At 32.2% G+C, this 26835-nt stretch overlaps 1 protein-coding gene and 1 long non-coding RNA gene across 2 annotated transcripts; one reads left to right on the top strand and one right to left on the bottom strand.

The window, feature by feature from the left end:
* Positions 1-687: 687 nt before the first annotated feature.
* LOC121253167 (phosphatidylinositol transfer protein 3) lies at positions 688-4782 on the bottom strand. The gene is made up of 6 exons (XM_041153113.1): positions 4496-4782; positions 3204-3291; positions 2835-3011; positions 2125-2223; positions 1788-2033; positions 688-1156 (listed from the first exon to the last, which is right to left on the bottom strand). The coding sequence occupies exons 2-6, from the start codon at positions 3267-3269 to the stop codon at positions 875-877; spliced, it is 870 nt and encodes a 289-aa protein (XP_041009047.1). The 5' UTR covers positions 3270-3291; positions 4496-4782; the 3' UTR covers positions 688-874.
* LOC121253185 lies at positions 2482-25985 on the top strand. The gene is made up of 3 exons (XR_005938370.1): positions 2482-2493; positions 8426-8433; positions 25864-25985. It is a non-coding gene; the product is annotated as an uncharacterized LOC121253185 (long non-coding RNA).
* The last annotated feature ends 850 nt before the right edge of the window (positions 25986-26835 follow it).

Below are 26835 nucleotides of genomic sequence, written 5' to 3'. Positions count from 1 at the left end.
TTCTCGTCAGTTTTAAGGTCGTTTGTAATTTAACAAGCAGCTAAAGCCCCAACATGATTTTACTGATACAGCTTTCTAGTCGGATTGTAAATATGAATGCCTTAGGACCCGTTTGGATACAGAAACAGTTTTATCTTATCTGATTTCATATTATCACAACTTTCATTTTACAATCCGTTTCATTTTACAGAGACAATTTCAAATATCAAAATAATAATAATACATAAAGAATAATTCTACATACAATCATGAAATGTGTAAATGTCGCGTAATCGTTTTAAAAAAGAGTATGATTTACTATTAAAAAATTAATTTTTTTCACGTAAGTCTCATATTTTATTCATTTTTTTCAAAACGATTAGGTAGCAGTTGCAGAATTCAAGGTTACAAATATATTTTCTCATAAAAATTATATTCTAATAATATTTTATTTAACTTTCATTTAAAATCATTACATCTCATCTCACTATCTAAACGGAGTCTTAAAGTTTTGCAGTACATAATTTGACCTTTATAAACCACCACTTGATCGATAATTCACGAGTAAAATCTCAAGGTTTCTGCCAAAAAAAAATACATACAAGCGATACCCTATACATTTTGTAGCTCGTGTCAATGGCCTGTCATGAGCCAATACTCGTGTCGATGAGTCGAAAATATGACCAGAAAGATCTTTCACCGAGACAATAGTAACTAATAGATTTGTATTATAGGAAATGATAAAACATTAGTTTGCTTTTTTGGAGGTTGTTAACATTAGGAATAAGATTAGAATAGAAAAAACGACATTTTTATTAACCCCAAGGGGATGAACAAGAGCATCATTCCTGTTCCCGGCATAAGGTTGATACGAAAAGTCTGCATCTATAGAAACTCAGCTAGCAGGAGATGCAATGCGTTTGCGCTCCTCAATGGCATCCATAATGTGGTTGGGCTTCTCATCGAAACCCCAGAACTTAGCAGTTTTTACATCATCCTGGGCCATCAATCGGGAGAACTCCTCGTGGTCATATTTTAGGGTGGCTTTTCCTCCAAACTCGCTCGGAAGGTTTTCTATATCAAAAAATGTCTTCATGAGCTCTATACTATCTTTAATTTTTGGATATACAAACTTCACCTTCTGAGATGTCTTTGTATCCACGAAGTACTTGACGGCCTATAAAAATTAAAAAGCACAAAGTTAATCAATGCAATAAGGAAGATTAAATTGAAGGTATAACTGCCTCTATTCATCCTGCAAGCAATGGATATCTCCTCAAAAAAGGAATTAGCAGATTCATGTCCAGAATTGCAACTAGAAAAAAGGAGAATCAAAAAGGGAAAAGAGAGGAAAAATTACTCTCAGAGAGAAAAATAGTGGGAAAAAAAAAACTGTTCCAATGGATGGAGTGGCTACTAGATTGACAGTGGGAGATTTCTTTGTCAACACAGCAATTAGGTATGGCACACTAAGTGCATAAATAGAGAAATTAAGACCGAGCTAAAGCACACAAGTAATGCAGGTTCTAATCAATCCGAGTATGATACGAATTAGTGGATGCCTCCAAAGGGAGGAGAAGCAATGCCAAACGCAAAATGTACTTCGCCCAAGATTGAAGAGAAGTTCTCCAAGAATGACAATAGATTTATATATTGGCTTGCTTCCATGCCATGATTGAATGAGCATACCTTAGTTTTTCATGAAAGAAAGAAGAAGCAGTGATTGTCACACTTCAATCCAAAGATACCAAAAAGCGAAACGTTTATGTAATGGAAAACGAAAATGAAAACCAAGCAGGTGATCAAACCTTCCAAAATGCCTGAAAAATCCTTGGTGGACTGTACAGAAATACAACAGCAAGCCTCTCCGGATAGTGGTTTTGCAAGATGTAAATAATGTCACGGGCTGTTTTGACAGTGACATTGGTGTTCAATGAGAATCCAGTGAAATCTATCAACCACGACATTTGTTCTTGATTTTCAGGAAGGTTAAGGATAGAATTTTCCAAAAGATAGACTAGATGGCGAACATTATCTTCTCCTGATGTGGTGTTCTGACCAATAAGAAAAAAATGGTTAAGAGGCTGATGCACAAAAAGCCAAGAGATAGTGGCACACCTTATGAAATAAAATTGTGGTACCAACCTGCATCCCTGGCCTCATTATAAGAACAGTCCTTCCATCTCGATCATGAAAATCTGCTCTGGACACCTTGCCAGTCTCACCTTCATGGGCTACTTCATGCTGCACAATGACATTTTTGTAAGGGGAGGCTTAAACAAAATGAAAGGTCGTGAAAATATTAACATGATAACATCAACAAGCGCTACAAGTCATAGCCTCAGTCATCACATACATGTCATGCAGAAGGTGATACATGTATTAAAGGTATTAATTACAGGTTATCGCAACCAAGATTTAAATACATTTTTCATCTGAATTGTGTCATTTTGGAACTGACATGTCTACCAATGTTGAACTTGAAACAGTACTAAAATTGATTCCATCACAAAAGTTTTACACCTCAAGCAGGGAAAGGCTTATCTGCAGACTGCAGGGCAAATAATGTTTTTGAAACAAACAATACTGAGATTAATGAAAACAGTAAACAAGATTGCCGGGAGCAAACATCTGGTTTCGAAATAATTCTGTCTGTAAAGTTATGATTAGAAGCAGAAGATAACAACATCTATATGCCAGGACATTCTAACATTGATTATCTATTAAACAAGAACACAAAACACACCAAGTCAAAGCAGAAGTAATTAAAATAAAAGGTCATAAAATGGCATTAGATATTCTTCTAGTTTTTCTATGTTGTCGAAAACATTTAGTCAATAATTTATCATTCTCACCCAACGAATTTCTTCAGGCTTATAAGTAGATCTCCACTTGAGTGTCTCTTCCAACATTTTCTTTGCCTTATCAACATTCCAGTTCCGAGCTTCTAAATATCTCCTCAGGCATGCATCAGTGCAGAACTTCAAACTACGTCCAGATAGAGGTCCAAGAGCAGCCCTGAGTTCACTGACCTGTTCGTAAATATGCCTCAGTAAGTCGATATGTTCAACATGTTACGAGCAATCGCACTCATTTTGGATAGAGGCACCGTAATAGAGAGAAAACTTGGTCATATTCAATAAAAAGGAACAAGAAAAATCAAATATGTTTTATTTTAAAAAATTGCATTCTGCCCTAGAATGTCTGTCCAAGTAGAAGATTACTTTCACATCTTTCTGTGAGGAGTCATTCTCCTGATGAGTCTGAGAGTGCCTTCTCAGAAGATACATGCTGACTGCCAAAGGAGTTCACCTACAGGAAATAATATTTGACCAAGTCAACATAAAAAGTTCCTGTACAAACAGTTTTACTGTCTTTGGCCAATGTAATAATTGTGTCCACAATATACAAACAATCCGTAGCAAAATTGTATTTGGGACAATGAGTTGGAGAGAGTACTGAAGCCATAAGGTTAGACAACATAAAAAGGTGTTAGCTGTAAGCAAAATGCTGCCAGATACTGAAATATCTTATCTAGCGAAATACTATATCTCCATTAACCATGTGTACAGAGCACACTTTCTGATATCATTCATTTTCCACCATCAGCGATTCGATGTCATTTCACTCAGTGTTGTCCATATAACATTATCTGGGATTAGACCAAAATTTTTGCATCTGTCCAAATATAAGTCCTCAAGTCATCAACCATGCATAAGGAAAGAAGGAAGTTGGTGAGAACACGGTCTGGCTATGAGGAGCCCCCTCTCTTGACTAGCCACATCCGAAAGCAATCCACTGGCTGTGAATGCTTATTTTAAGGTCTCTTTGGTCAATCTTTCTTTCTTCTTTCTAATTATTGTAAGATAATAATCAGGGCTACTCCTTTTACTAATTAATTTATCAGCCTACTCGATTTGAATCCATATGGGTCACAGAATTTGGTTTTTCTTCATTGCAGCGGATCCAGTAGGTGCCATTCCGGCCTCTGTCTCTCGAGAAAACAATGATAAAAAGATCCTTAAGTTAACAATCAAGAATCGCAGCGAGAACCAGAAAAGCAACTAATAAACCCCCAAAACTATCCCAAAGTGGACCCGATTAAAAAAAATGCAGCCATGAAAATCACACGAAACCAAACCTTTTCGGCTTATTTATCATATAACAAAGACGCTTTCCGACTCAACAGAGACTTTTAAAATCCAATTCTCAAAGAAATATATAGACATCCTTGAGCACCAAAAACAGGTGCTTAAGCAACTTCCTGACAACTAAGAAAAGATTCAAAAGATCTAACCCATAAAACGCATAAAACGTAAAACTTTCAACTCTATGCTTGATAAGAGAAACAACAAATAAATAATGATCTAGAAAAGGCAAGGACACAAGAGTAAGTGAAGATCCATTCCGAAAACAGAGACAAGAGGTGCGCATGCAGATTAACATACAGGAAAAGGCTCAAAGGATTGTGTATGCATATGCTCTTTCAATACGAAACTATTTGCTGGTAACGTACCTGGCCTGCGAAACAGAGGAGACTGAGAGCTAGCTAGCTCCTTACGAAAACTTTATTTTAGACGAGAAGATCAGAGAGAGGCGGGGTGAGGTGCGTGCCGCGCGCTTCTTTCTTGGATAGTTTTTTATTTTTATCCTCACGAGGATGACGCCGGCATTGAATTCTCTCGCCGAGCTAGCTAGGGGCGTGGCTCGTGAGAGGAGCGGAGAGGGAGGATCATTTGCGTAGGTCTTGCTTTTGATTAAGTAGTGTGGGTGGGAAAGCAGGCTACATAACTGGTTCTCGGTGGACTTCAACGTAGGCTTGAAGTTTTGAGTAATGATATTCTCAACATATTTTATAATATATATTTAAAAGTGAAGGTATTTTTATAAAATATTTTACTAAATTAATTTTTATTTAAAAATATAATTATGTAATGTGTTATAAAAAGTAACGTATTTATCATTTTTTTTTAAGTTTTATACTTTAAAGTGGGGTATAACCAACCGCATAACCTCTCCACTCGTCTCCGATTTCACACGAAAACATAAGGAAGAAAGAAAATAGAAAACTGATATTTGTGTGCAAGTTTTCCCAATTTTTTTTTTTTCAGATCGGGTAAATCTTGAATTCATATAAAATTTTTTTTTTTTACGGTAGATTTTATTTTATTTTATTTCATATAAAAATATGTTTGTTAATTCATGCATATATTTTTATGTATTTTATTTTGCACATAACACTTATTAGCTTTTTAATTGTGTTTTTCACTTTGATTGATCAGTATTTCGTCATCTTTCATTTAGCTCGGTGTCAACTACCGCATCAACATCAACCAAAATTAAATATAAATCACACAAGTGTCAAGCACTAAAAATACAAAAAGGAATAGTGTTAGGAAAAAAAAAATATCGAAAGAAACATGCAACAACTACCTTTTGAAAAAATAAAATCAATTTAAAACGATAGCAAATGAATGGACTTTTAACCAGTGTTTTAAATTTCGTACCGTATCGATTGGTATGGTTGAAATTTTTCGTTTCGGCCGTCCGGCCGGTACAGGTACTATACCTATTCCGTACCGGCCAAAATACCGGCCGGGCCTCAATTTCGGCCTGTACCGGCCTATATTTTGGCCGGTACCGGCCGATATTTCGGCCTATATTTTTTTTTTTTTTAAACTACAAGCTTATTTTTTAACTCTCAATTTAGACTAGACTATTTATAATTTATATATATATGTATTTGTATATAATTTATTTATATATAGACTATTATTTTAGAATATAATTTTTATATATATTTATATATATAATTTATTTATAAATTAACTATCCTGAAACGTTATCCTGAAACGCTATTTCAAAACAGTACTGGTATCGAAATATTTTATTCCAGTACTTTAACCGATACAGCGTCTGATACGGTATTCAAAATATTACTTTTAACGCACAAAAACAAAGAATGGGCTTTATTATAAGAAAAATAGCGACTAGTCTAAGGAAAATGAAAGATAATAATGAAAAGCGTTTTTTCTTGGATAAAGCTAAAGTGTTTGGCGCTAGAATAGATTCAAAAACCAGAATCTATTTTTGGTTTCGTTAAGCTGGTTGGGATCAAGATAAAATTTATGAGGAATATTAGACCGGTTTGGATATAAGAAGTATTTTATTTTATTTCATCATTATAATTTTTTTAAATTTTTCAAAATTTTAAATAAAATATAATAACTAATTTAATTTTTTCAAATATTAAAATAATAATAATATTAAAAAATTATATTTTAATTATATTTTATTCAATTTTTATATTATCCTGATTCACCATCCAAATGATACATTAGTTATAAATTTAAAGTATATAACTCTCTATCTTTTATGATAAAATAGATTTCACTAAAAAAGTAATTTTCTTTACACTTTTTAATAAAAAATAAATATACTATATTTAAAATGTTTACAACTCATTAATCAATGTCAACTTCTTTCTTTTTGGAGACTTTTTCTCTGAGTGATCAATATTCAACGCGTCTAGCATCGTAGCAGGTGAGGAGTTTTCTAGACGGGCTCTTCTATTATTATTATTATTATTATTATTATTATTATTAATCAAAAAATATTATTTACATTCAAAAAAAATTATAAAAAATTTTATTTCTTCACGTGTCAATTATGATATATTAAAAATTATTAAATTTAAATTTAAAATTTAAATTTAAAAATAAAATTGATAAAATAAATTTTATAAATAAAAATATAAGCAAAAACTATAAATACATTTAGCACTATTATTATTATTATTATTTGAAAAAAACAACATCATCTTTTTTTTTTTTTTTGAAAATAATTTGTACAAGTTCTAAATAGATAAGTTTCATATAAGTCTTTATAAAAAAGTAGACTTCATTTTAAAAAAGTGTAAAAATAATGAGACTTATTATTTTATAAAAGACTTATATAAAATTTATCTATTTATAACTTGTATCCAGCATTATTATTTTTTTTTTTTTTTTTAAACAAACGTCCTCTGTTATTGAATTTGAGATAGAGGGTTTCACCTTCCATGAGTTGACATCTCAAGATCTCCAATATCTCCAGCGTGTCCTAGACTCCTACAAACATGTCTCACGCAGAACTCAACAAACATTATAATATGGAATTTCCATTACCTCGTGGGAATTCTTTTTTACGTGAAACATCAGGATTGACTAATGACAGTATTTGGTGAATCAGTCATTAGCTGCTCTTAAGTTCTTTTAAGTGATGTGTCGATTACGTTATCCGAACAAGAAAATAATAAAACAATATGGAGAAAGATTTACACATAATATTTTTTATAATATTTTTATAATTATGTTTTAAATGAGAAATATTTTTGTAAAACATCCTATAAAAATAATATTATTTTATAAAAATATCTTCATTTTATAACATTATTGTGAAATATATTATATAATGTGTTGTGTATATCATTACTCAAACAATATTAATTTAGGGCCACATCAGTTGAAAGTGGGTTTTTGTTTTTTTATTAACCTTAGAGCATTTACAATAGCTCATATAAAATATTTTTTTTTATAAAAATATAAAAAAAAAATTGATCAAAAGACTCTTCTAATAGATTTTATATTTTGATATTTATTTTATATTTTGTTACAGTAATCTTTTAAATGTAGAGAATATTATTCACAATTTTAAAATATTCTTAATTATTTTTTTCTCCTTTACAAATTCTTTAGTAATTAGAAAAAATATTTGAAATGAATATAAAATATTAAAAAAATAATATTTTAAATGATATAGAGAAAAAAATAGATAAGTTAATATATAACAATTAATATGTAAAATAAAAAAAATTTAATGATATATTTTAAAGAATAAGATGAAAAAACTATTGAAAATGTTCTAATTAGTGTTGAAAGTGATCTTGATGGAACTTTGAATTAACTCAGCTGCAAAAATATGACCAAATTCCCGAATGAAAGCAACTGGAAGCCTCGTTTTCCAAGCTGTTCTAGAAGTCAAATCCTCTTTGCGTTTGACCCTAGACTATGCTGTAATACGTGGTGATTGGAATTTCTCGTAGATGCCTTTTAATAATGCTGCGTTGGTTTTTCTTCCCACTGGGCCCTGCGCGTAGGGGTTGAAAACGTTAAATTGTAAGGTCCAACAACGGAGCTGCCACAATCTTCATTATACGGTAAGCAATAAATCCAGTCAAACATGCACATTAATTCAAAATGACAAAGTATTTATTTCGTCGTATTTATTCTTCTTCGATTAGGATGCAAATTATGGCATTAATTATTAAAAATAAATATTAAATAAATCCATATTTTCGATTTACATATAATTAATGTCAGTTTTTTTTTTATTGCACTTCGTCGAAAATAAAATTCTAAGAATAACTTCCTCAGCACTCTTTCATTTTTAATGCATATTAGGTAAGGTTAAGAAGTAGTACTGCAGCATGCCGTCTTCCACCAATAATATTGCAAAACTTTAATCTCAAAATATTATATCGTCTTCCAACCACAACAACAATTATTTAGGACCTATAGCATATATCTTATATATATATATATATATATATATATATATATAAAGTTGAGATTCGGGTGTTATTGGTAAGCTTCTCTTAGGGATGGTTTGTATTCGGAAGTCATCTCAAGTCATCTCAAGTCATCTCATTACTATTTATTACTATTCATCAACTTTAACTCACAAATTTCACTACTATTCATAACTCATTTCACTACTATTCACAATCCATCTCAACTCATCTCAACTCATCTTCGAATCCAAACGACACCTTAGAGTTAGGACAAAAATGGAGTCTCTAACTCGAGAAGGGAGTCATACAATATTTTATTAAGCAGTTAATACCGTTCAAAAAATCTACACGAGCATCAATAAATTATCTATTTGTAGGTATTATATTTTATATATTCAACACACTTTTCACATTAATCATTTTAAAAAATTATCGATGTTTTGACTATTTTTTTAAATTATAATGAGAAAACTGTTAAATATACTTTAAAAAAAATTTATAAAAAATTTACTTTTCCTGTTAAAAATCATGAAAATTGAAATTTAAAATCTGAATTTAAAAAAAAATAACAAAATAAATATTATAAATATAAACATAAATAAAATTATAACTACTTGTAGCACTTGTATGCAGGCTTGCAGCAGTATCCTCACAATGTTCCCTATACGTGTCGTCGCGTGCTTACTGCTTAGTCTCTTATTGGGCTCATATACAATCCTTACATTGGGCCCTATAAGCATCCTCATGCGTTTATTTTGTATTCATACTTAGAACTTGATTCATGAAGGAGTCCAAAAAATCTTAGCGACTTAAATTGGGTCGTACGATAGATGGCTTGGATACTGTTTTAGCCTTAATGTTTACCCACAAAAAAATTAATAACTTACATGAAGTATCCATCTCAAGATTTGAACCTATATCTTTAGGTTTGGCACCTTGAGATTTCACCATGTTTACTTACTCTATACAATAACTCCTCCTTAATTTGTTACATCTATATCTTTTTACTCTCTTTACAAATCTTAAGGTTTAAAATATGAATGTTAGATACAATCTTAATGTGTATAAATCTCGTACAAGACTTGCATATTCTATGACTGTACAAATCATTTTTCTCACAGCAAAAGAGAGAAGCACGTGAAAGAGTCTTATAAGAAAGTATTATTGAATATATAATGTTACTTGTATTATTCAAATCTTAAGGTTTAAAATATGAATAATGTTATATACAATCTTAATGTATATAAATCCTATACAAGACTACGACTGTACAAATTATTTTTCTCATAGCAAAAGAGAGAGGCACATGTAAGAGTCTTATAAGAAAGTATTATTGCTAGTGTTACTTGTGAAACTCGCACAAGTAACAATAAAAGTTATAAATCCTAAAATTTGGACAAAAAGATTTATAGGCATTACATTGTTTATTGACTTTTCAATGTAAATCTCTAATATCACAATGATAGATGAAACAATATGATGCCATCAATTTTGATGGCATTTCTTGATGGATATATCAACTCTTCAAAATTAGGTTTGTTGTTGTCAACTCGGTTAACGTAGTTTTAATTTTAGTGATAAGTTTTGGATTTTTTTCAGTTTAATTATTCCATTAATTTCCACTTATTTATAACATGGACAATGTTATTAGGACCGATATTTAACTGAAGGAAGTGTACCGATGAGTGCAAATGTAATTTTTTTATTTTTTTCCTTTTTTTTAGTCATTTGTTACACATTTTTAAATATTTTTAAAAGATAAAAAAAAATATCAATTCACTAATATTCAATTCTTTAATCATTAAATAAAAAAAATTAAAAATTAAAAATCCAATCGATCACTTTTATCAGTTTAACTAATATTTTTCTTATAACATAGAGGTGTATTTACCCGCTAAAACTGTTCTGTTTTAGGGGAAAAAAAAGAAGATAAAAAAAAGATAAAAAATCTACAAGAACAATAAGCAAAACAAATGAACAAAATGAGATGACTTTAAAAAATGAGTACTGCTATATAGAATTCACTGTAGTGGTGCACACAATGCACACACTACGTGGATGCATGTAGTCCATTTGTTTTTTTTTTTTTTTTTTTTTCAAAACCCACTGAGTCACAGACGCTACCCCTCTCTCTCTCTCATCATCTCTCCAACATCTCTCTCTCTCATCTCTCTCTCTCATCAACGACTCTCTCTTTCATCAACTCTCTCTCTCGTCGGCTCTTTCTCTCTCCTCGACTCTCTCTCTCATCCCTCATGCTCTCTCTCATCACGCTCTCTCTCTCCCTCATCTCCAACTCTCTCTCTCATCATCTCTCATCTCTATATTATCAAGAGCTGCTCATGTGACACATAATGTGTGTAATTTGAATGCAGCAAAACAATGGCTGCTGCTAAGAATTTTTCTTAAAAAATATGAGAAGGGGAAGTCTCGGTTATTCAAATTGTCCAGCAAACCAAGTCTGAACAACACTTGATTCCAATTCTAATTTAGGCGTTGACCAAAGATGGAAAGCGTATGATCATCATCATATGATGATCTGTTGGCCAGCAAGCCTGATGGGAGGTGTGGACAGTGTTTCTCTACCAACAATGTTAATATATATATATATATATATATATATATATATATATATACACACAATGTGTGCGCGTTTGTGATTCGTATCTTGTTTTTTATTTCTAAATCAGTGGGAGGTTTCTAATTCTATCTTCAAATCAATATCGTTCATGGCTTAAGGTTGCTGTCAACGTGTGAAAGGATTGATCGATATTGCTCCTGTCAACAAATATATTGGCTGTCTAATTAATTATTTTACAAAAGGAGAAAAATTTATATTTGCAAGTCTAATTATTAACGTACTAAATTAATTATTGGTGTGATACACTCCACAAATATGGAAAGATGTCATGTCAGTCGGTATGAAAAACTCTATACATTATCGTTATTATTTCATTATATAAGATGTGATACATTTATCACAATTATATTATTTTTTATTAGATAGTTATTTATCATCTAATAGTAATAAATGCGTCACATCTTACATAGTGAAATAAAAGTATAATAAGAGTATGGTCATGTATAGCACTACTCAAGTCAGTATAGAAAAATTTCCATAACTTTTACATTATAATATTTGATTTCTAAAATGATTTAATTTTAAACTTGTTATACAAATCAAATTCTACATATGAAGTTGTAAGTAGAACTCAAAAAGTATTAAAACTATAATAGATCTTATAATAAGTGACGTGTTTGCTAATCAACATGTATATTATGGCAGTTTATGTACAAGAGTTGAATACAACATATAGTAAACTCTAATTAACATGTCACTCTGACATGGGCCTATCTGCCCAAACTTCCGCTCCCTCAAGTCTATTGAGAATTTACTAAAAATCGCAACCTTTATCAAATCGGGTTATCAAATCGGGCCGTTACAAATACAATTAAGTTTCACACATAGAAAAGCCCAACATATCTCCCGTGTGCTAAGTTTGGTGAATGGCGAGAAGTACCGATTGTCCCGTGATTAATGTAAACGACGATGAAATGAATACAAGGAGCCATTTTATTTTCTATTGCATATGCTTAAAGATTATTAGCATTAGATTATGCATATGTAAATGTAAAATTTGTATAATATGACATGATTTTACATTTAACTATTTCACTCAAAATTTATTCCCACATTAGATTATCCATCTATTAATTAAAATAATAATAAAATATTCTAAATTTAATAATATTTTTTTTTCAATTTTTTTGTTCGATATCAATACTTGTTCCTTTACTGGTCTTGCTGCACTTTGTATAGAGGTTAGACTGGAAAAGCAATTAATTCACATTGAAAAAATTGAGTGAAGAGAGAGAAGAAGAAAATAATAAACAAACATTTGGTTGAGCTACACTATCAAGTCAAATATGATTAAAGGAGTTGAATCACTGTAAATAAAAACCATTTGATTTTACACTTGCATAATCCAATGCAGGCCCTTTTCATGTTTTATTAGTCATTTGAGCTTTTGCATTTGCATTTGGATATTTCAATGCGAATACTCTACGTTAATTTATAGATGCGCAGAGCGTATGCTTCTGTAATGATTTCAGATCTTATAGAATTAAGGGAACGTTCAAGTATAGTATGATGCATTACTCTTAAGCATTGAGTACTTGTGACTTGATCAAATATGTTAAATAAATTAAACTGGTAAGTATTATAAAGATTAGGAGGGTGTTTATATCTTAAACATTAATAAACTTGAAAATGACGCGTCGGATTTTAGGAACTCCACAACACATTACTTTAAAAACTCCAATTTTATAGAGTTTTTTTGTCCAATATTATTTTTTTAACTGTCGGAACCAAGAAATTCTATCAATCTTGGACCAAACTAATACTTAGACAAATTTTGAACTACTTTTTAAGTTCGTTTGTCTTGTGAAATGGATATTTTTATATTCAGGATTCTTCCATATATATAGGAAAGAGGGTTTTATTTTATGACAAAATATGAGTTTCCAATCGGAATTGGAATAAAATTTATAAAATATTGATCTCTTAAACAATTATTTTTATTTTAAACTTTAAAAATAACATGACCCACCGACTAAAAGAAAGTGGCAGCTAGCCGCCTATAAATGCCCATGAGAGTGGCCTGAGCAACCTCCTATATATGGCCATGGGTGTTTTTACAATTAACTACTAGAAAGTTAAGATGAGATAATTTAAAATAAAAATTGAATAAAATATTGTTAGAATATGATTTTTTTAATATTATTATTATTTTATAATTTAAAAAATTAAATTTTTTATTATATTTTATATAGGAATTTAAAAAAATTATAGTGATGAAATGAAATAAAATAAAACCGTTTCTATATCCAAACGGAACCGACCCTCCACAAGTACAAAAGATATAACTTCATTTGGATGCACAACTTAGTTGAGTGCACTTCATTTTTAAACTAATTTGAACATCCAAACGTTGTTTCATCCTCTTCTGAGTGCAGTTCAAAGGTGAGATTATTGGCTGGGCCCAACACCAGACAAAGTTCAGATTTCAAATTATTGTTGGACCCCACCTGACAAAGAACCTACTTTGACTGCAAGTGCAGCTTCCATTATTTGCCTTTGATTTTTTCTTTTTCTTTTGCTTGCAAGTTTGGCGCCAGAAGTGGGACAAATGTGTTAGATGAATATAATGGCGGGATCTAATTATTTTACAACTTCTTATAAATATATCTAAACTCATTTTAACATCTAAACACACTTTAAACTTATTTTAAGTGAGTCTCACAAAGCTCACTCAACCATCTTAATTTACTACTATTTATAAAAAATTCAGCTTAACTCAACTCAACTCAATATTCAAACGCAATCTTAAAATACAAATTTAAAGATAATGCATGCATGCCCAAGTAACGTTGAAAAAGTTTGTTAGTGTGAATAATGAGAACAGAAAAAGAAATTAATGTAACATCCATTATATTTATTATTTTCTTACATCAGCTCGGCCTCCATTATAATTTTTTAGTTTACTTAATTAGACTTCAATGCCATTTACCGATATGTTAACAGCTAAATTTGTGAACAAAAGCTACAATATTATTGATATATATATATATATATATATATATATATATATGCGCGAGCGTGTAAAGCGTTGGATGGGGTTACCAGCTAGTTTTTGAAGCAAAATCTCGTCGAACATTGATGACAACAAGCCCATAAGATGATACTCCCAAGTCCTAAAGCTTTTTTCTTGCTTCTGAACAAATACTCCCATTGGAAGATTTCATTGGATTCACACAGCCTCTCTCCCGTGTGATTCTTCTGAAATCCTCCCTTGATGCATCGAAACTCAAGCAATAAAAATTTACTCTCTTTATTTTTTGAACTACTTACAAAATTATTACTAGATTTTTATCATTTTATAGAAGAAAATTTTATTTACAAGACGGCATGAATAATCCACCTAATAAAATATTTACATGACATAATTTAATTTAAAAAATAAGTTTTAAAATTTAAATCTTACGAATCAAATATTATTATTTAAATGATATAGATCGTATACTCCACACGCCAACTTTAAAATATAATAACTCTTTATAAATAAATAAAAACTCATTATATTTTCAGTCTTATAAGAAATTCTTTTTGGATGTAAGAACCAGAAAAACTTGACAGTTTAAATTACTCTAAAGTTATCATGTTGAAGAATGTAGTGTTAAGAGAAATATTTTAATTATAAAAAAATTCTATAAAAATAAATTTATATGTTAACATAATTTAATATAAAATAAAAATACTAATGTTAAATTATAATATTATTTTTATTACGTAAAACTTTGTTAGGTAGCATACACTTTAAAAATAAAAATGGTAAGCGAGATCCGTGTAGTATTTTCTTCAAGTTTATGTTACGCGGCACCGTGTAGGATTTCGTTCTCCTGAACTGGATGACCCCACTCGTATTTCAAGGAAGAGAACTAGTCGTCACGAACCTTTTCCCGGCTTCTATAACAACCAAAGGGTCCCTCGCTCAAATCGTACTTCACCGCAACACCAGAAACTCAAACGAAACGAAACGAAACGCGCGACGAGGCCGGCTAAATGGAGCCTAGCAGAAGTTTCAGGCTCCAGAGAGGATCTTCCTTACGAATCGTGAGGTCTTACAGCTCAGCGCTAGTATCGGAGACTATCCCGCCGGAATGTGCCGGGATCGCCACCTACGAGAGGCTCTCAAATTCCATGAGGCTGAGTAACGAGTACAGTATCAGCCAACATAATAAAAAAGACAAAGATTGGGGGCTTCTCTGCAAGGTCTTCAGCTTCAGAAAAGCCTCCGCCAACGTAGAAGCCAAACGGGGGCCGGAGAATGTCAAGAGGAAGAAGAAACGATCATCGTGGCTTCCCGATCCTCAAAAGCGGTGGCCTGTGCAGGGGTGGTGATGAAATAACCAGAAGTCAAGAGGGTTAAGAGCGTAATTTACTAGGTGTCTCCGTCGAGACATTATGACGCAGAAGTTGGGGAAAAAACTCAATTAAATTAATTTAAAAATGAGCTGTCCTTTCTCATTATGCTTTTCTAATACATCTGTCGATTCCACTCTTTGTAATTGTTTTCGTTTGATTATTTAATTTATTGATTTGAGGTTTAAATTAACTTTTTTATGCAATTTTTTTAAGGGACATGAGCCGTAGTAGTGGAGGGTTTGAACCCCATATCATACACCTAAAAATCCCTAGGGACCATGATCGTGGGTGGTGCCAATCAATCGGCCAGACCATTGGTTTGTTGATTTGAGCTTATTTAATTGAAAATTGTTTAAAAAGTAAAGTATATATTTATAGACGGATCAATTACTTCCATAGATATCTATCAATCACTAAATTCAACATTTTATGATTTGAAAAGATAGTCAAATGGGTACTCTAATCTCTACACTACATATTGCTTATGTAATATAATTTGATTTGAAAGATAAATTTTAAAATTTAAATCTTATAAAAAAAATTTATCATTTAAGTGATGTACATAATGTGCTCTACACACTGTCTTAATAATAAAATAACTCTAGTAAAAGAATTAGGGCTGAATATCAAACATATCGGTGTAGTTTTGGTCTAAAACCGAAACCGCACCGACATGTTTTTAAGATGCCATTACTAATCGAAACAGACCAACAAGGAGAGAGAGAACCAGTCGGAATCCGACGATCGGTATCGATCAGTTCAGCGATTTGGAGGTCGGTTTTTTAGCCTTATGATTTCTACTTCTATCTCGACGTGCTATATTACAAATTCACAACAAATCAAATCAAAAGAAATTAGTCGAACTGAAAATCAAATATCAACCTACTCAGAAACCAAATCAAGCTCATGCACTAGAGAAACCAAGAAAACAAAACCACTCAAAACCCACAAAACAAAACCCAACACAATAAATCACTCAACATGCCAGATTTTTCCTTGGGCGGCGAGATGAGAGATAGAGGACAGTTAAATGAGAGGCAAACAAAGGGTGGTTGGTTTCTACTCGTCAGAATGGATACCTCTGATTGGTGAAGGGACATGTTGCATGGCATTTGCATCGAGATAGGCTACCGACTAGTGTGTGAGAGAGGAGAGAGAAAGTCTGAAAGAGAGAAAGATAACCGAGAGAAAAAGAAGGGAGGGGAGGGGAGATTGAACTATAAATCAAAATGACGTGATTTGATGTATTAAATCAAATAATATTGTTTCATTTTAATTTTTTTTTATAAACGGTATGTATAAAACGACGTTGTTTAACTTACTTAAGTAAAATGATGTCGTTTTACATACGATATATTTAAAAAGGACAATGGTTGGTTACATATCAAATGTGCACTCCAAATATGCAAACCAAAGCAAATAGTTTTTTTCTTTTTTCTTATCATTTTTCTTTTAAGTATTTTTTAAACATCCTTAATCATAAATGAAAAAAAATACAAATTAAATAATAGTTACTTCTTTAATCATTAAGAAAAATTAAAAAATTAAAATTAAAATATATGAGTAAGCACATTTGGTGGCATATTTGGAAGTCATACTACCAGTTTTCATTTAAATAAATATATATATATATTATCAGCCGGTTCGGCGATTTGAACCTGATTCATACCGCGATTGAACTGGCCAACGTCAGTTTGAAGCATTTTCTACCACCGATTGACTGGTTCTCTAACGGTTCCGGACTCTGGTGGTGGGTCCATGTCAGCAACGGTCAGTCCCATCGGTTTCTGTACAGCCCTACAAAAAATAATGCTAGATACAATCCTATGGTATGTAAGTCTCTCACACTGCCTTTGAAAAAAATGAAGTTCACCATTAAAAAAATAATTTTTCTATGTAGATCTCAGGTTTATCTTCTTCTTTTTTCAAAGGGAGCGCGCAGTACTATTACTGCACACCCTATTTACTACTATAAGTCTAATTTGTTAGGATGATTTGAAATTACCTTCTATAAATTTAATTTGAAATCTAAAATTCTAAGCAATTAAAATTCGATTAAAATCCAATACTAAATTCTCAATTTGGTAAAATCTAATGGTTAGTTTTGTCCCAAATGAAAAATTTAGATTTCAATAGCTCAAATGCAAATCTTCAATCCAGATTCATCCAACTAACTGTATTACAAAAGTTTGTGAAAATGTATTATTACTTATGATCAAAATCATGAGAAAGACTTGAAGAAGCATTTAATTATAAAGTGTAGAAAAAGTTGAACGGGTACATATATTATTAGAAAAATTTTACAAGTTACATTCTTATCTTACTCTCATCCCACTATGATGGACCCATGGTGGCATAGTTCATCAATCTTTAATCTATTTTTAGAAACATAAACGATGATGAAAAATGTGATGTTTTATGTAGTCCGACAAAAAAAAATAGAATTGCGGTTTATAACATTACTTTTTACACTAACTTCATTTCACATTAGATTGGTGTCAAGTTACGAGACAATTCTCCTACATCCGACTGCTTTACTGGAGCTTTAATAAAATTGATAGGAAAAAGTCAACCAGAGCTTCACCATTCCTCTACTTTTATATTAGTTTGTTTGGAAACACAAATGTTTTCAAATATTCTCATATATATTCTTCCAAAAAATTACTCAAATAAAAAATATTTCAATTTTAAATATTTTTATCAAATCATTATTTAATCATTAAAATTTTTCCAACTCCCAAACAACACAAAAAAATAATACTACTTTTTCAAATTTTAAAAAAATTATATTCAAACAATTTTTTTACTTTATAATATTTTTATTTGATTTTTTTCTCTTATTTCCACATGGCCTTTAAGCCAAAAAGACTAGTAAATGATACAATTAGAACCATTATAAAGAACAAATACTTCTTCTTCCCAATGAATATGAAATCTCATACACTACCTACCCTTATATAACTATATTTATCCTTATCATATGGGGTATCACAATCTCATTCCTTAAATTCCAAACGTCTTCTTTGGGCCAATCCATTGTAGTTGGCACAACTCAAGTTCCACATTTCTGGTTGAGATAGGCTCAGATACTATTTGTAACGTCTCAATAGAATACCCAAGCCACATGACCTATACTCTAAAAGGACTAGTCAGTGATACAATTGGAGTCTCATTGGAGCCGTTATAAATGGCAAGAAATTCTTATTCTCAAACAATATGAGATCTCATATACCACCTACCCTAATTATGCTACAACAAACATGGTCTTTTTTCACGAATTTTTTTTCCAAGATATACTATCGTGGCAAATAATTAGCTGATGACATGAAAGTTATTCGTGGGAAAAAAAAAAAAAAAACCCTTTTACCACGAGATCACGTCGGCAAGTAAAGTTTTGTGAGGAAAAACATTTTGCAGGGGAAAAAATATTTTTGCGGCGACAAAAATTAACTTACCTGAATTTTTTTGTGGGTGATTAGTTTTTGCAACAAGGTTATTATCTTTTGCAGGGATAATAACCCGTCACAAAAGCTAATCAAATTAAAACCTTAGGAAAATGCATTCTTTTCCCCTTATTCATTTCTTCCCCCAATAATCTCTCTCTCTCTTTCCCCTTACGATTGCGAGTCTCTTCCCCCCACCCAGAGCCAGCTCCTCCTGCCTCGCATGAAACCTCACCCAGTCAGCCACCCTTTTTCATTTTCCTTCAAAAAGCCTTAGCCTCCAAAACTCTCATCTCTCTCTCTCTCTCTCTCTCTCCTTGCGAGTCTCTCTAACTCTCGAGTCTAGCACGCCGTGGACCTCACGGTAAGCCTCTCTCTCTTCTCCCTTCATCTTCTCTCTCTTTTATCCCATCGTCTTCTCTGTCTTTGAGTTTATTTATGTATAATTTGGTAGTGGAAATGGAAAATGGAAAATAGAAAATGTGAATCTGTATAATTTGTGATGATATGATTGTGTAAAATTTTTGATGATACGGTTGTGTAAAATCTATGTAATGTTGTGATGATATGGTTCTGTAAAAGAGATCAATATATCAGGACGGTTGATGGTGGTTACAAAATCACTTGGCATCGATCACAGCTGATTAGAAACCCTACATCGAAAGCCACCCAGGCGATGGTGGTTGTCGCACAACCATTATAGATTACAACATGTCTGTCTATGTGGGTTGTGGTACTACCTATATATGATCATGCACATAGCTTTTTTGAGTTGTAATGAAATATATGTAACTATTAAATGATAATGTTATGGGTGATGAGTTGTGTAATAATTGTAACAAATTTTTTTTTAAATGATATATTTGATAAATTTATAAAAAAAAATTGTTTTAAACACACTAAAAAGTTAAAAACTGATCTAAATTGACCTATTTAATAAAAAGCATTTACAGATATTATGCAAGACATTGAAAAGCATTTTAGACATGTTAGGCTGGTTGTGACTAGAACATTATATACACATTGAATGTGTTCCATGTGTAGTGAATCTGTAGCATAAGGAGCAAATCAGTAATTCAATGTGTCAATTCCTTAATGATAATATGCGTTACAATATGTAGAAAAATCAGGTTTGCTCTTAGGCCCAGTTTGAATTCAAGAATCATTCCAACTCATCTCATTTCATCATTATAACATTCTTAAATTTTCACACAAAATATAATAAACAATTCAACATTTTCAAATCTCAAAACAATACTAATATTAAAAAATAATATTCTAATAATAGTTTATTCAACTTTCATATAAAATCATCTCATCTCATCTCACTATCCAAACCTTACCTTAGTGTTATTATAAGCATATGAAGATGCATTTTATTTCAGTAATTAAATTGAACACTTGGAGTTTGAGTTGAAAAGATCAAAGTAGGCAATAAGTTAAACACTGCCTGCATATGGTGTATTTGGGAGAGAAAAGAATATCAGAAATTGAAAACTGAACAAACATTGGAGAAGCTCAAAACTTTAGTTTTCAGTACTCTCTTCCTTTCGATAGCTTCAATAGACTCTAGTGGGCTAACTTTTTGTGATGTTTTCATATATAGATAAGTGATTCTATACATCATGTGTACTTATGTGTGTTTTTTATCTGAGAAGGTACTTTTTTGAGATGCATTATGCTCGACTGACTAACCTAGCATTCTCAACAACTCAATTATCAGTGAAAATTCTTTAAATACCTTTTCTACAGGTTTTTGAAGAACACTAAAAGAATATCTGCTAATGGCAAAACTAGTATGTACGTGAAGATTATGAGTCCTTAATATTTCTAGACTAAGAGGCTTTGCAAACAAGTATGAAAGGAGATTATCAGCAACCAATTCACGGATCACTACATGAATTGGAGCACACAAGAGCAGCAGTAATTTGTGCTTTAAGTAATGTGTCTAGAGCCAGAAATATGTATACATGTAGTTAGGCACAAGGATTTTGTTATGAACAATATTGACCATGTTGGCTTCTCTCCTGTACTCTTCTATTCGCAAACATTGCAGTAAAGCAGCAGGGCTTGATTGACTGGCCAGTGGAAAGATGTGTAAAATTTTTCTGATATGAATAATTTACATTTCTGATTTTTTTGTTGAAGTTCTTCAGGTGTTGGTTTAATTAAGTAAATAGAATTTTGTCGTTTAGTTGAACATTTGCCTATATCTGATATTCTTCTAATGGTTAGTTGGTATTTTGTACCTTCAATACAATGATATTATAATAGTTCGATTGTAAAACTTTGTGGGAAAGCTAGCAGTTTCTATAAGTAGGTTTTTTGAGAAAATATTTTTTAAGAAGAGTGAAGCCGATGAGAAATACTTATTTAGTGACTTTTGGTTAATTTTTACGAAATACCGACGTGGAAACAAGTATAATTGCCACGATTATTATTCATGGGCCAAACGATAGTTTGCAAGCATTTTCCACGACAGTAATCATGGGTAGAGCTAGATTCTACTACTTTTGGTCGTGGGAAATAACATTATTTCTCATGATAAAAGGCAATGTCTACATCTATTTGTCACGAAATTTTGGGTGTTTTATTTACCAATATTGTCGTGGGTGAAAGCATTTTTTTTCCATGAATAATATTTTTGGTGGAAAAAAACTCTTTCCTCACAAATTATATTTCACGAGTCTGCCACGGAACAAATTAGTAAGAAAAAAGTTGTCACTACGTCCATATTTTTTCTAAGCACAATGCCTCCTAGGGAAAAGCGCAATATGTTGTAGTGTCACTTATCATATGGGGTATCACAATATCCTCCTTAAATTCCTGATGTCCTCATATTGGCTAATACACAGTCCATTGTAAGTGGCACGATTCAAATCCCACATTTCTAGTTTAGATAAGTTTTGATGTTATTTGTAACATCCCAATGAAAGGTCCAAGCCATATGGTCTTATACTTCAAAAAAATTGGTCAATTATGCAATTTGAGCCTCATTAGTAAGAACTTCTTCTTCTCAAGTAATGTGGAATCTCATACACCATCTACGCATATCCTTATCATATGGGATATCACAACACACTACCATTAGAATTGTCCTTCGATTTACGACAAATAGCCACAACGCACCACCATGAAGCCGTAGTTTTTAGACCTTTTTTAGCGTCATTGTATATCATGTCCCTAAACTCAAGTGAACTAGAAGAAAGCATTGCATATCCCTAAACTCAAATAGCAAAGATATATTAAAGATGGTAAATCATTACAAAACAAATTGCGCAATAAATACTATACTTAAAATACTAATCAAAACATAATTATTATTTTATTATTTTTTTTATTGACACCGAATGTCTTGATTAATCCTAAGAGTACAAGTCATACTAGTCAAAATTATAGGCCAGGGGGCTAGGTACCCGTACCTAGCCCCTGCCTAGGTAGGCAAGGTTACTCGCCCGCATCAAATGGGCGGATGCCCACCCAACAACAAAGGTGGGGGGTGGGGGGGCCTTGGCCCCGCCTCCATAATATATATAATATATGTACCATCTATATTGAAAAAAAATCGTAATGATAAATATGTAACTTTTCTATCTCTCCTTTCAATTCTCTCATTCCCCGTCATCCTCCTTTCCTTCCTTTTCTCCTCATCTCTTATCCTGCTTCCTTTCATGCCACAATGGTTGTTCAGTGCATTCATAATCCTCCCTTCCTCTCATCTCTCCCTTTCTATCCTCACCTCTTATCCCCTCTTCTCTTCTCCCCTTCCCTTTTATGTCTCAATGGCCATTCACTGCCCTTTCTTGTCTCTCATTTCTCTTCTCCTCCCTCTTCTCTTCTTCTTCTCATACTCTTCTAAACTAGTTTCTTTCTCCATTGTCAGGGGTCATGACCAAGTCGCAATCTACAATGGTAAGATCACGGCATGGCCATGGGTCTCTACAACCCAAGACCACAGTCGCAGCTGTGGATTGTAAATTAAAGACCCCTGGCTGCTATTGTGGGTTTGCATGTTTTATGACCCATGGTTGCAACCATAGGCCAAAAATATATACCCATGGACCACGACTGGGGCATATATATATATATTTATGTAAATAAAAATTGTATATATTTATATATAATTTGTTAGACTTGTATTCACAAGATTGTATTGCCTTAGCCTCTTAGACCAATTTTTATATAGGAGGTCAAGGTAATACAATCTTGTAAGTACCAGTCTAACAAATTTAAAAACTATATTATTAGTTATTACTTTTTAAATTATGGTTATATTTACAAATTTTAATTTAAAATTTAAATTATATAATAGTTATTCTTTTTTTTTTTTTACACAGAAATAATTTTTAGGCCAAATAGGCCATGAGTACCTTTGGACTAGGTAGGGGGCGGGGCAAACATCTCATCCACCCCAATCCCTCGACACTGAGCTACCCTCACCTCACGGGTGCAAGGGTGTAAACACTACCCAGCATATGCGGGTAGCACCCCTATTTATTGATTATATTCTTTTTGTAAATATTGTGTTGTCAGATGTTGGTGGCATCAATGGCCATAAGAATTGTTTGCACCCAAGGGTTGGATCTCAAACCAAGGAGCATACTACCAAATCCAAGGTTCTTACTACTTGAGCAAATCCCTAGGGATTATTTTTTATTTTATGATTTTCTCGGGCATACTTTTGATTTTATCCTAGTCACTGCAGAAAAAACCAAATAAAACATCGAGTAACGTTCCAATCCAAACAAAACTAGGAATTATGCCACAAAAAGCAGCTGTAGAACTCAAGTCCTCTACCCCAATGCCAATGTTAAGAAGTTATACTTCACCATTCGTATCTTATAGTTTAGGCAATAGGAAATTATAGAAAGAGATCCCATACAACACGTTGACATAATTTCTTGATGACTTTAGAGTTACTCTAACAAGATCTTGACTCATAAGTAGAAAATAAAAATGTACAATAATTGTTTCAATAAAAATAGCCATGAAGACCTTTTACAACGTCTTTTGAAAGTACATATCAACTTTGAGTAACAAATATTAAGACATGATGAAAAAACAAGTGAACTTTGAAGAAACCATTACATTTATAGATGTTTCATATTAGAGAGAACAAGCAAAATGAAAATCAATCGCACAATAAATACTGAACTCAAATTGACAAATACTAGTCAAGACAAATTTTATTCTTTGTTTTTTTTCTCAGGCAAAGTTTTTTATTTTATTATCGTCACCACGAAAGACATATAATAAAACCTCAATATCCGTTTAAGTTCACACCAACAGGACCTGTACAACTTGAAACAACTCTTCAAATCTTAAAATTTTAATACAATAGGATGTTAATCAGATCCTATACCAGATGTTGACATAATTACCTCCACTCTCACAAGATTTTTTTCTCAACCGTAAAATGGTAAAATAATTGTTCATGGCACTTCCAAACTAAAAACTCAACCAACAAATACATTGAACTATTAAAATAAATGCTCACAATAATTGTCAAATGCGGTTCGGGTACCCGCTCAGATTAACCCTGGTAAGAACTTCGACCGGTATACAGTGACATCCAGGTTTTTAAAACCCAAAAATCCGGTACCCAAATTACACCAGGACTTACAACAATGTATCATCGGACCCAAAATCCATATTACGTCGAAGCGAAGGGGTTAGTGGCTGAACAAACAGACATAACACCAAGCGCACAACAATCTCATTGCAGAGTTCGAAAACAAGAAACCGTCGAATTAATAAAAAATAATTTGTCGTCAAACACAATTTACAAGGTCTACACAATGTATAGAAATAGCTAACCATCTACCATCAAATAAATAAGAAAAATAAAATATGCCCACAAACACCATTTTATGAGGTGTATACTCTTTGCACGATGTACGCATTGTACATTAAAATAGTTAACCACACGAAAAAAGGTAATAAAGATTTCCAGTTGGGCCATCATCATTGTTGCTCATCTGATGCCTCAAGATATAAAACCTCGCTACTTTCATTTTCTCTATGAAAGCCACAGAGAGAGAATACATATATTCAATTGTTTATGTATTTATTAATGCATGTAGGGCGAGACTTGAATCAGGATCTTTGGTGAAGTTGACCATGGTCGACACTGCCACCGTAACGAAGCCTCAAAGCCGCCACCCCCTCGCCAAGCCATGGAGAGAATGAGATGATTGAAGACAAAGATGAGGGCATCATGGAGGTCTGGGAGACGCTGAGCCAAAACTTTTTTGCAAGATCAACGATGTCCAAGATCCTTTTGTATTTGCGGTCAATTTCTCCAAGGTTGGGTGATGCAATTTTCTCGATCCAAAAGTTGCATCCAGAATCCAGTTATCAGTATTCCGGATAGGAAAAAAAAAATCTGACATGGTCGAACAATCTTCATTTCATGTTTGTTAAGGACTTGTAAGACTAGCTGTCATTTTAGTGACAAAAAATGTAATAGAGAATACATAGCAATTAATTGATAGCATAGGCAGACATTGCCAAAATTTTAAAATTTTGAAAGGTGGAGTTTATGTACTTTCACCTAAAATAAGCATGACCACTAGCTCAACATACTGGGCCTCCTTGCTCAATGTCTATTTATTAAGAAAAACATGTCATGATGATTTATGATAACTCTGAATAAATTAGGCCTGATTTGGACAGTAAAACCATTTTCAATTCATTTCATCTAAGCATTACAATCTTTCCAAACTTTTAAATAAAATAAAATAAATAATTCAACTTTTTCAAATACTAAAACAAAAATAATATTCTAATAAGATTTTATTCAATTTTCATATCAACTCACCATCCAAACCAGGCCTTAGTCTTCCATCAAATTAAATTGCAAAGATTAATAAATAATCTTCTACCAAATTATCCTTGCCAGCGAGATCTGCAGCAACTCAAAAGCTATATTAGGAATCGAACCTTAAGTCGTCTTTTGCCAATGGCCTCATGCTGCTGGACGCATTTCCAAGTTTTAAGCGACCAAAACGATTTAAATACGGGTATACAATTGATGATCTCAAAAGGTTGCAGAAATGCGCCAGACAAGTCCCATTACATGGTCGTGTCCTCTCAAATTGCTGAGATATGATAGATGACATAGATCATGTACGAGCCAAACAAAATAATCATGTATGAGCCTAGCAAAACAAAGTACAGAGCCTTAGCTATTAGGGATATATAATACATGACAGGCTCCAAATCAGGGTAACTAAAACGGTGCAAAATTCCTGATAAACGCTGGCCTCAACCTTTTGATCCATGACTTGTAAAGATTGATCTTCAAACCAAAACATCACATGGTTCAAAAATATGTCCTAAAACATATCTAAGCTTTAAACTCAAGATCACATGGTTAAAAATAAACCAAAACATGGATTTAGCCAAGGACATCAATTCTTTGACCTATCCAAATATCTCATTCCTTCAAAATTCATATCTTTGAATATAACATCAAATATCTTCTAACTAATATTCTAACATGTATATAACAGGCTTAGAATCCCCCAATAAAATTATCAAAGTCATTGGAATAGGTTTAAATCACAAAAGATCCAAACTTTCTTAAAACAGAAACTATTTTTCCTCTTCCAATTTTTGAGTTTTTAGATCTAAGAAAATCTTTCATCAAAATCTCTAATAATGCAACAAATCCTCAACCAATAATCATATACACATGTTAACAGTACTCCATAAAAATTTCGAACCAAGATCTATCAATTAGCTTGGTCAAAAACTCCAAATATAACACATTCTCCTGTTTATCGTCCAAAATGACCTTTATGGGGTTTAAACAACATTTGACCGATCAAACGATCTTCAAATGGAACAAATAAGGTATCCATGTAAACTAAACT

The sequence above is a fragment of the Juglans microcarpa x Juglans regia genome, chromosome 1D (genome assembly GCF_004785595.1).
Source record: "Juglans microcarpa x Juglans regia isolate MS1-56 chromosome 1D, Jm3101_v1.0, whole genome shotgun sequence".
In the NCBI taxonomy this organism is placed as follows: domain Eukaryota; kingdom Viridiplantae; phylum Streptophyta; class Magnoliopsida; order Fagales; family Juglandaceae; genus Juglans; species Juglans microcarpa x Juglans regia.
This window is presented reverse-complemented; position numbering and strand designations above follow the sequence as displayed.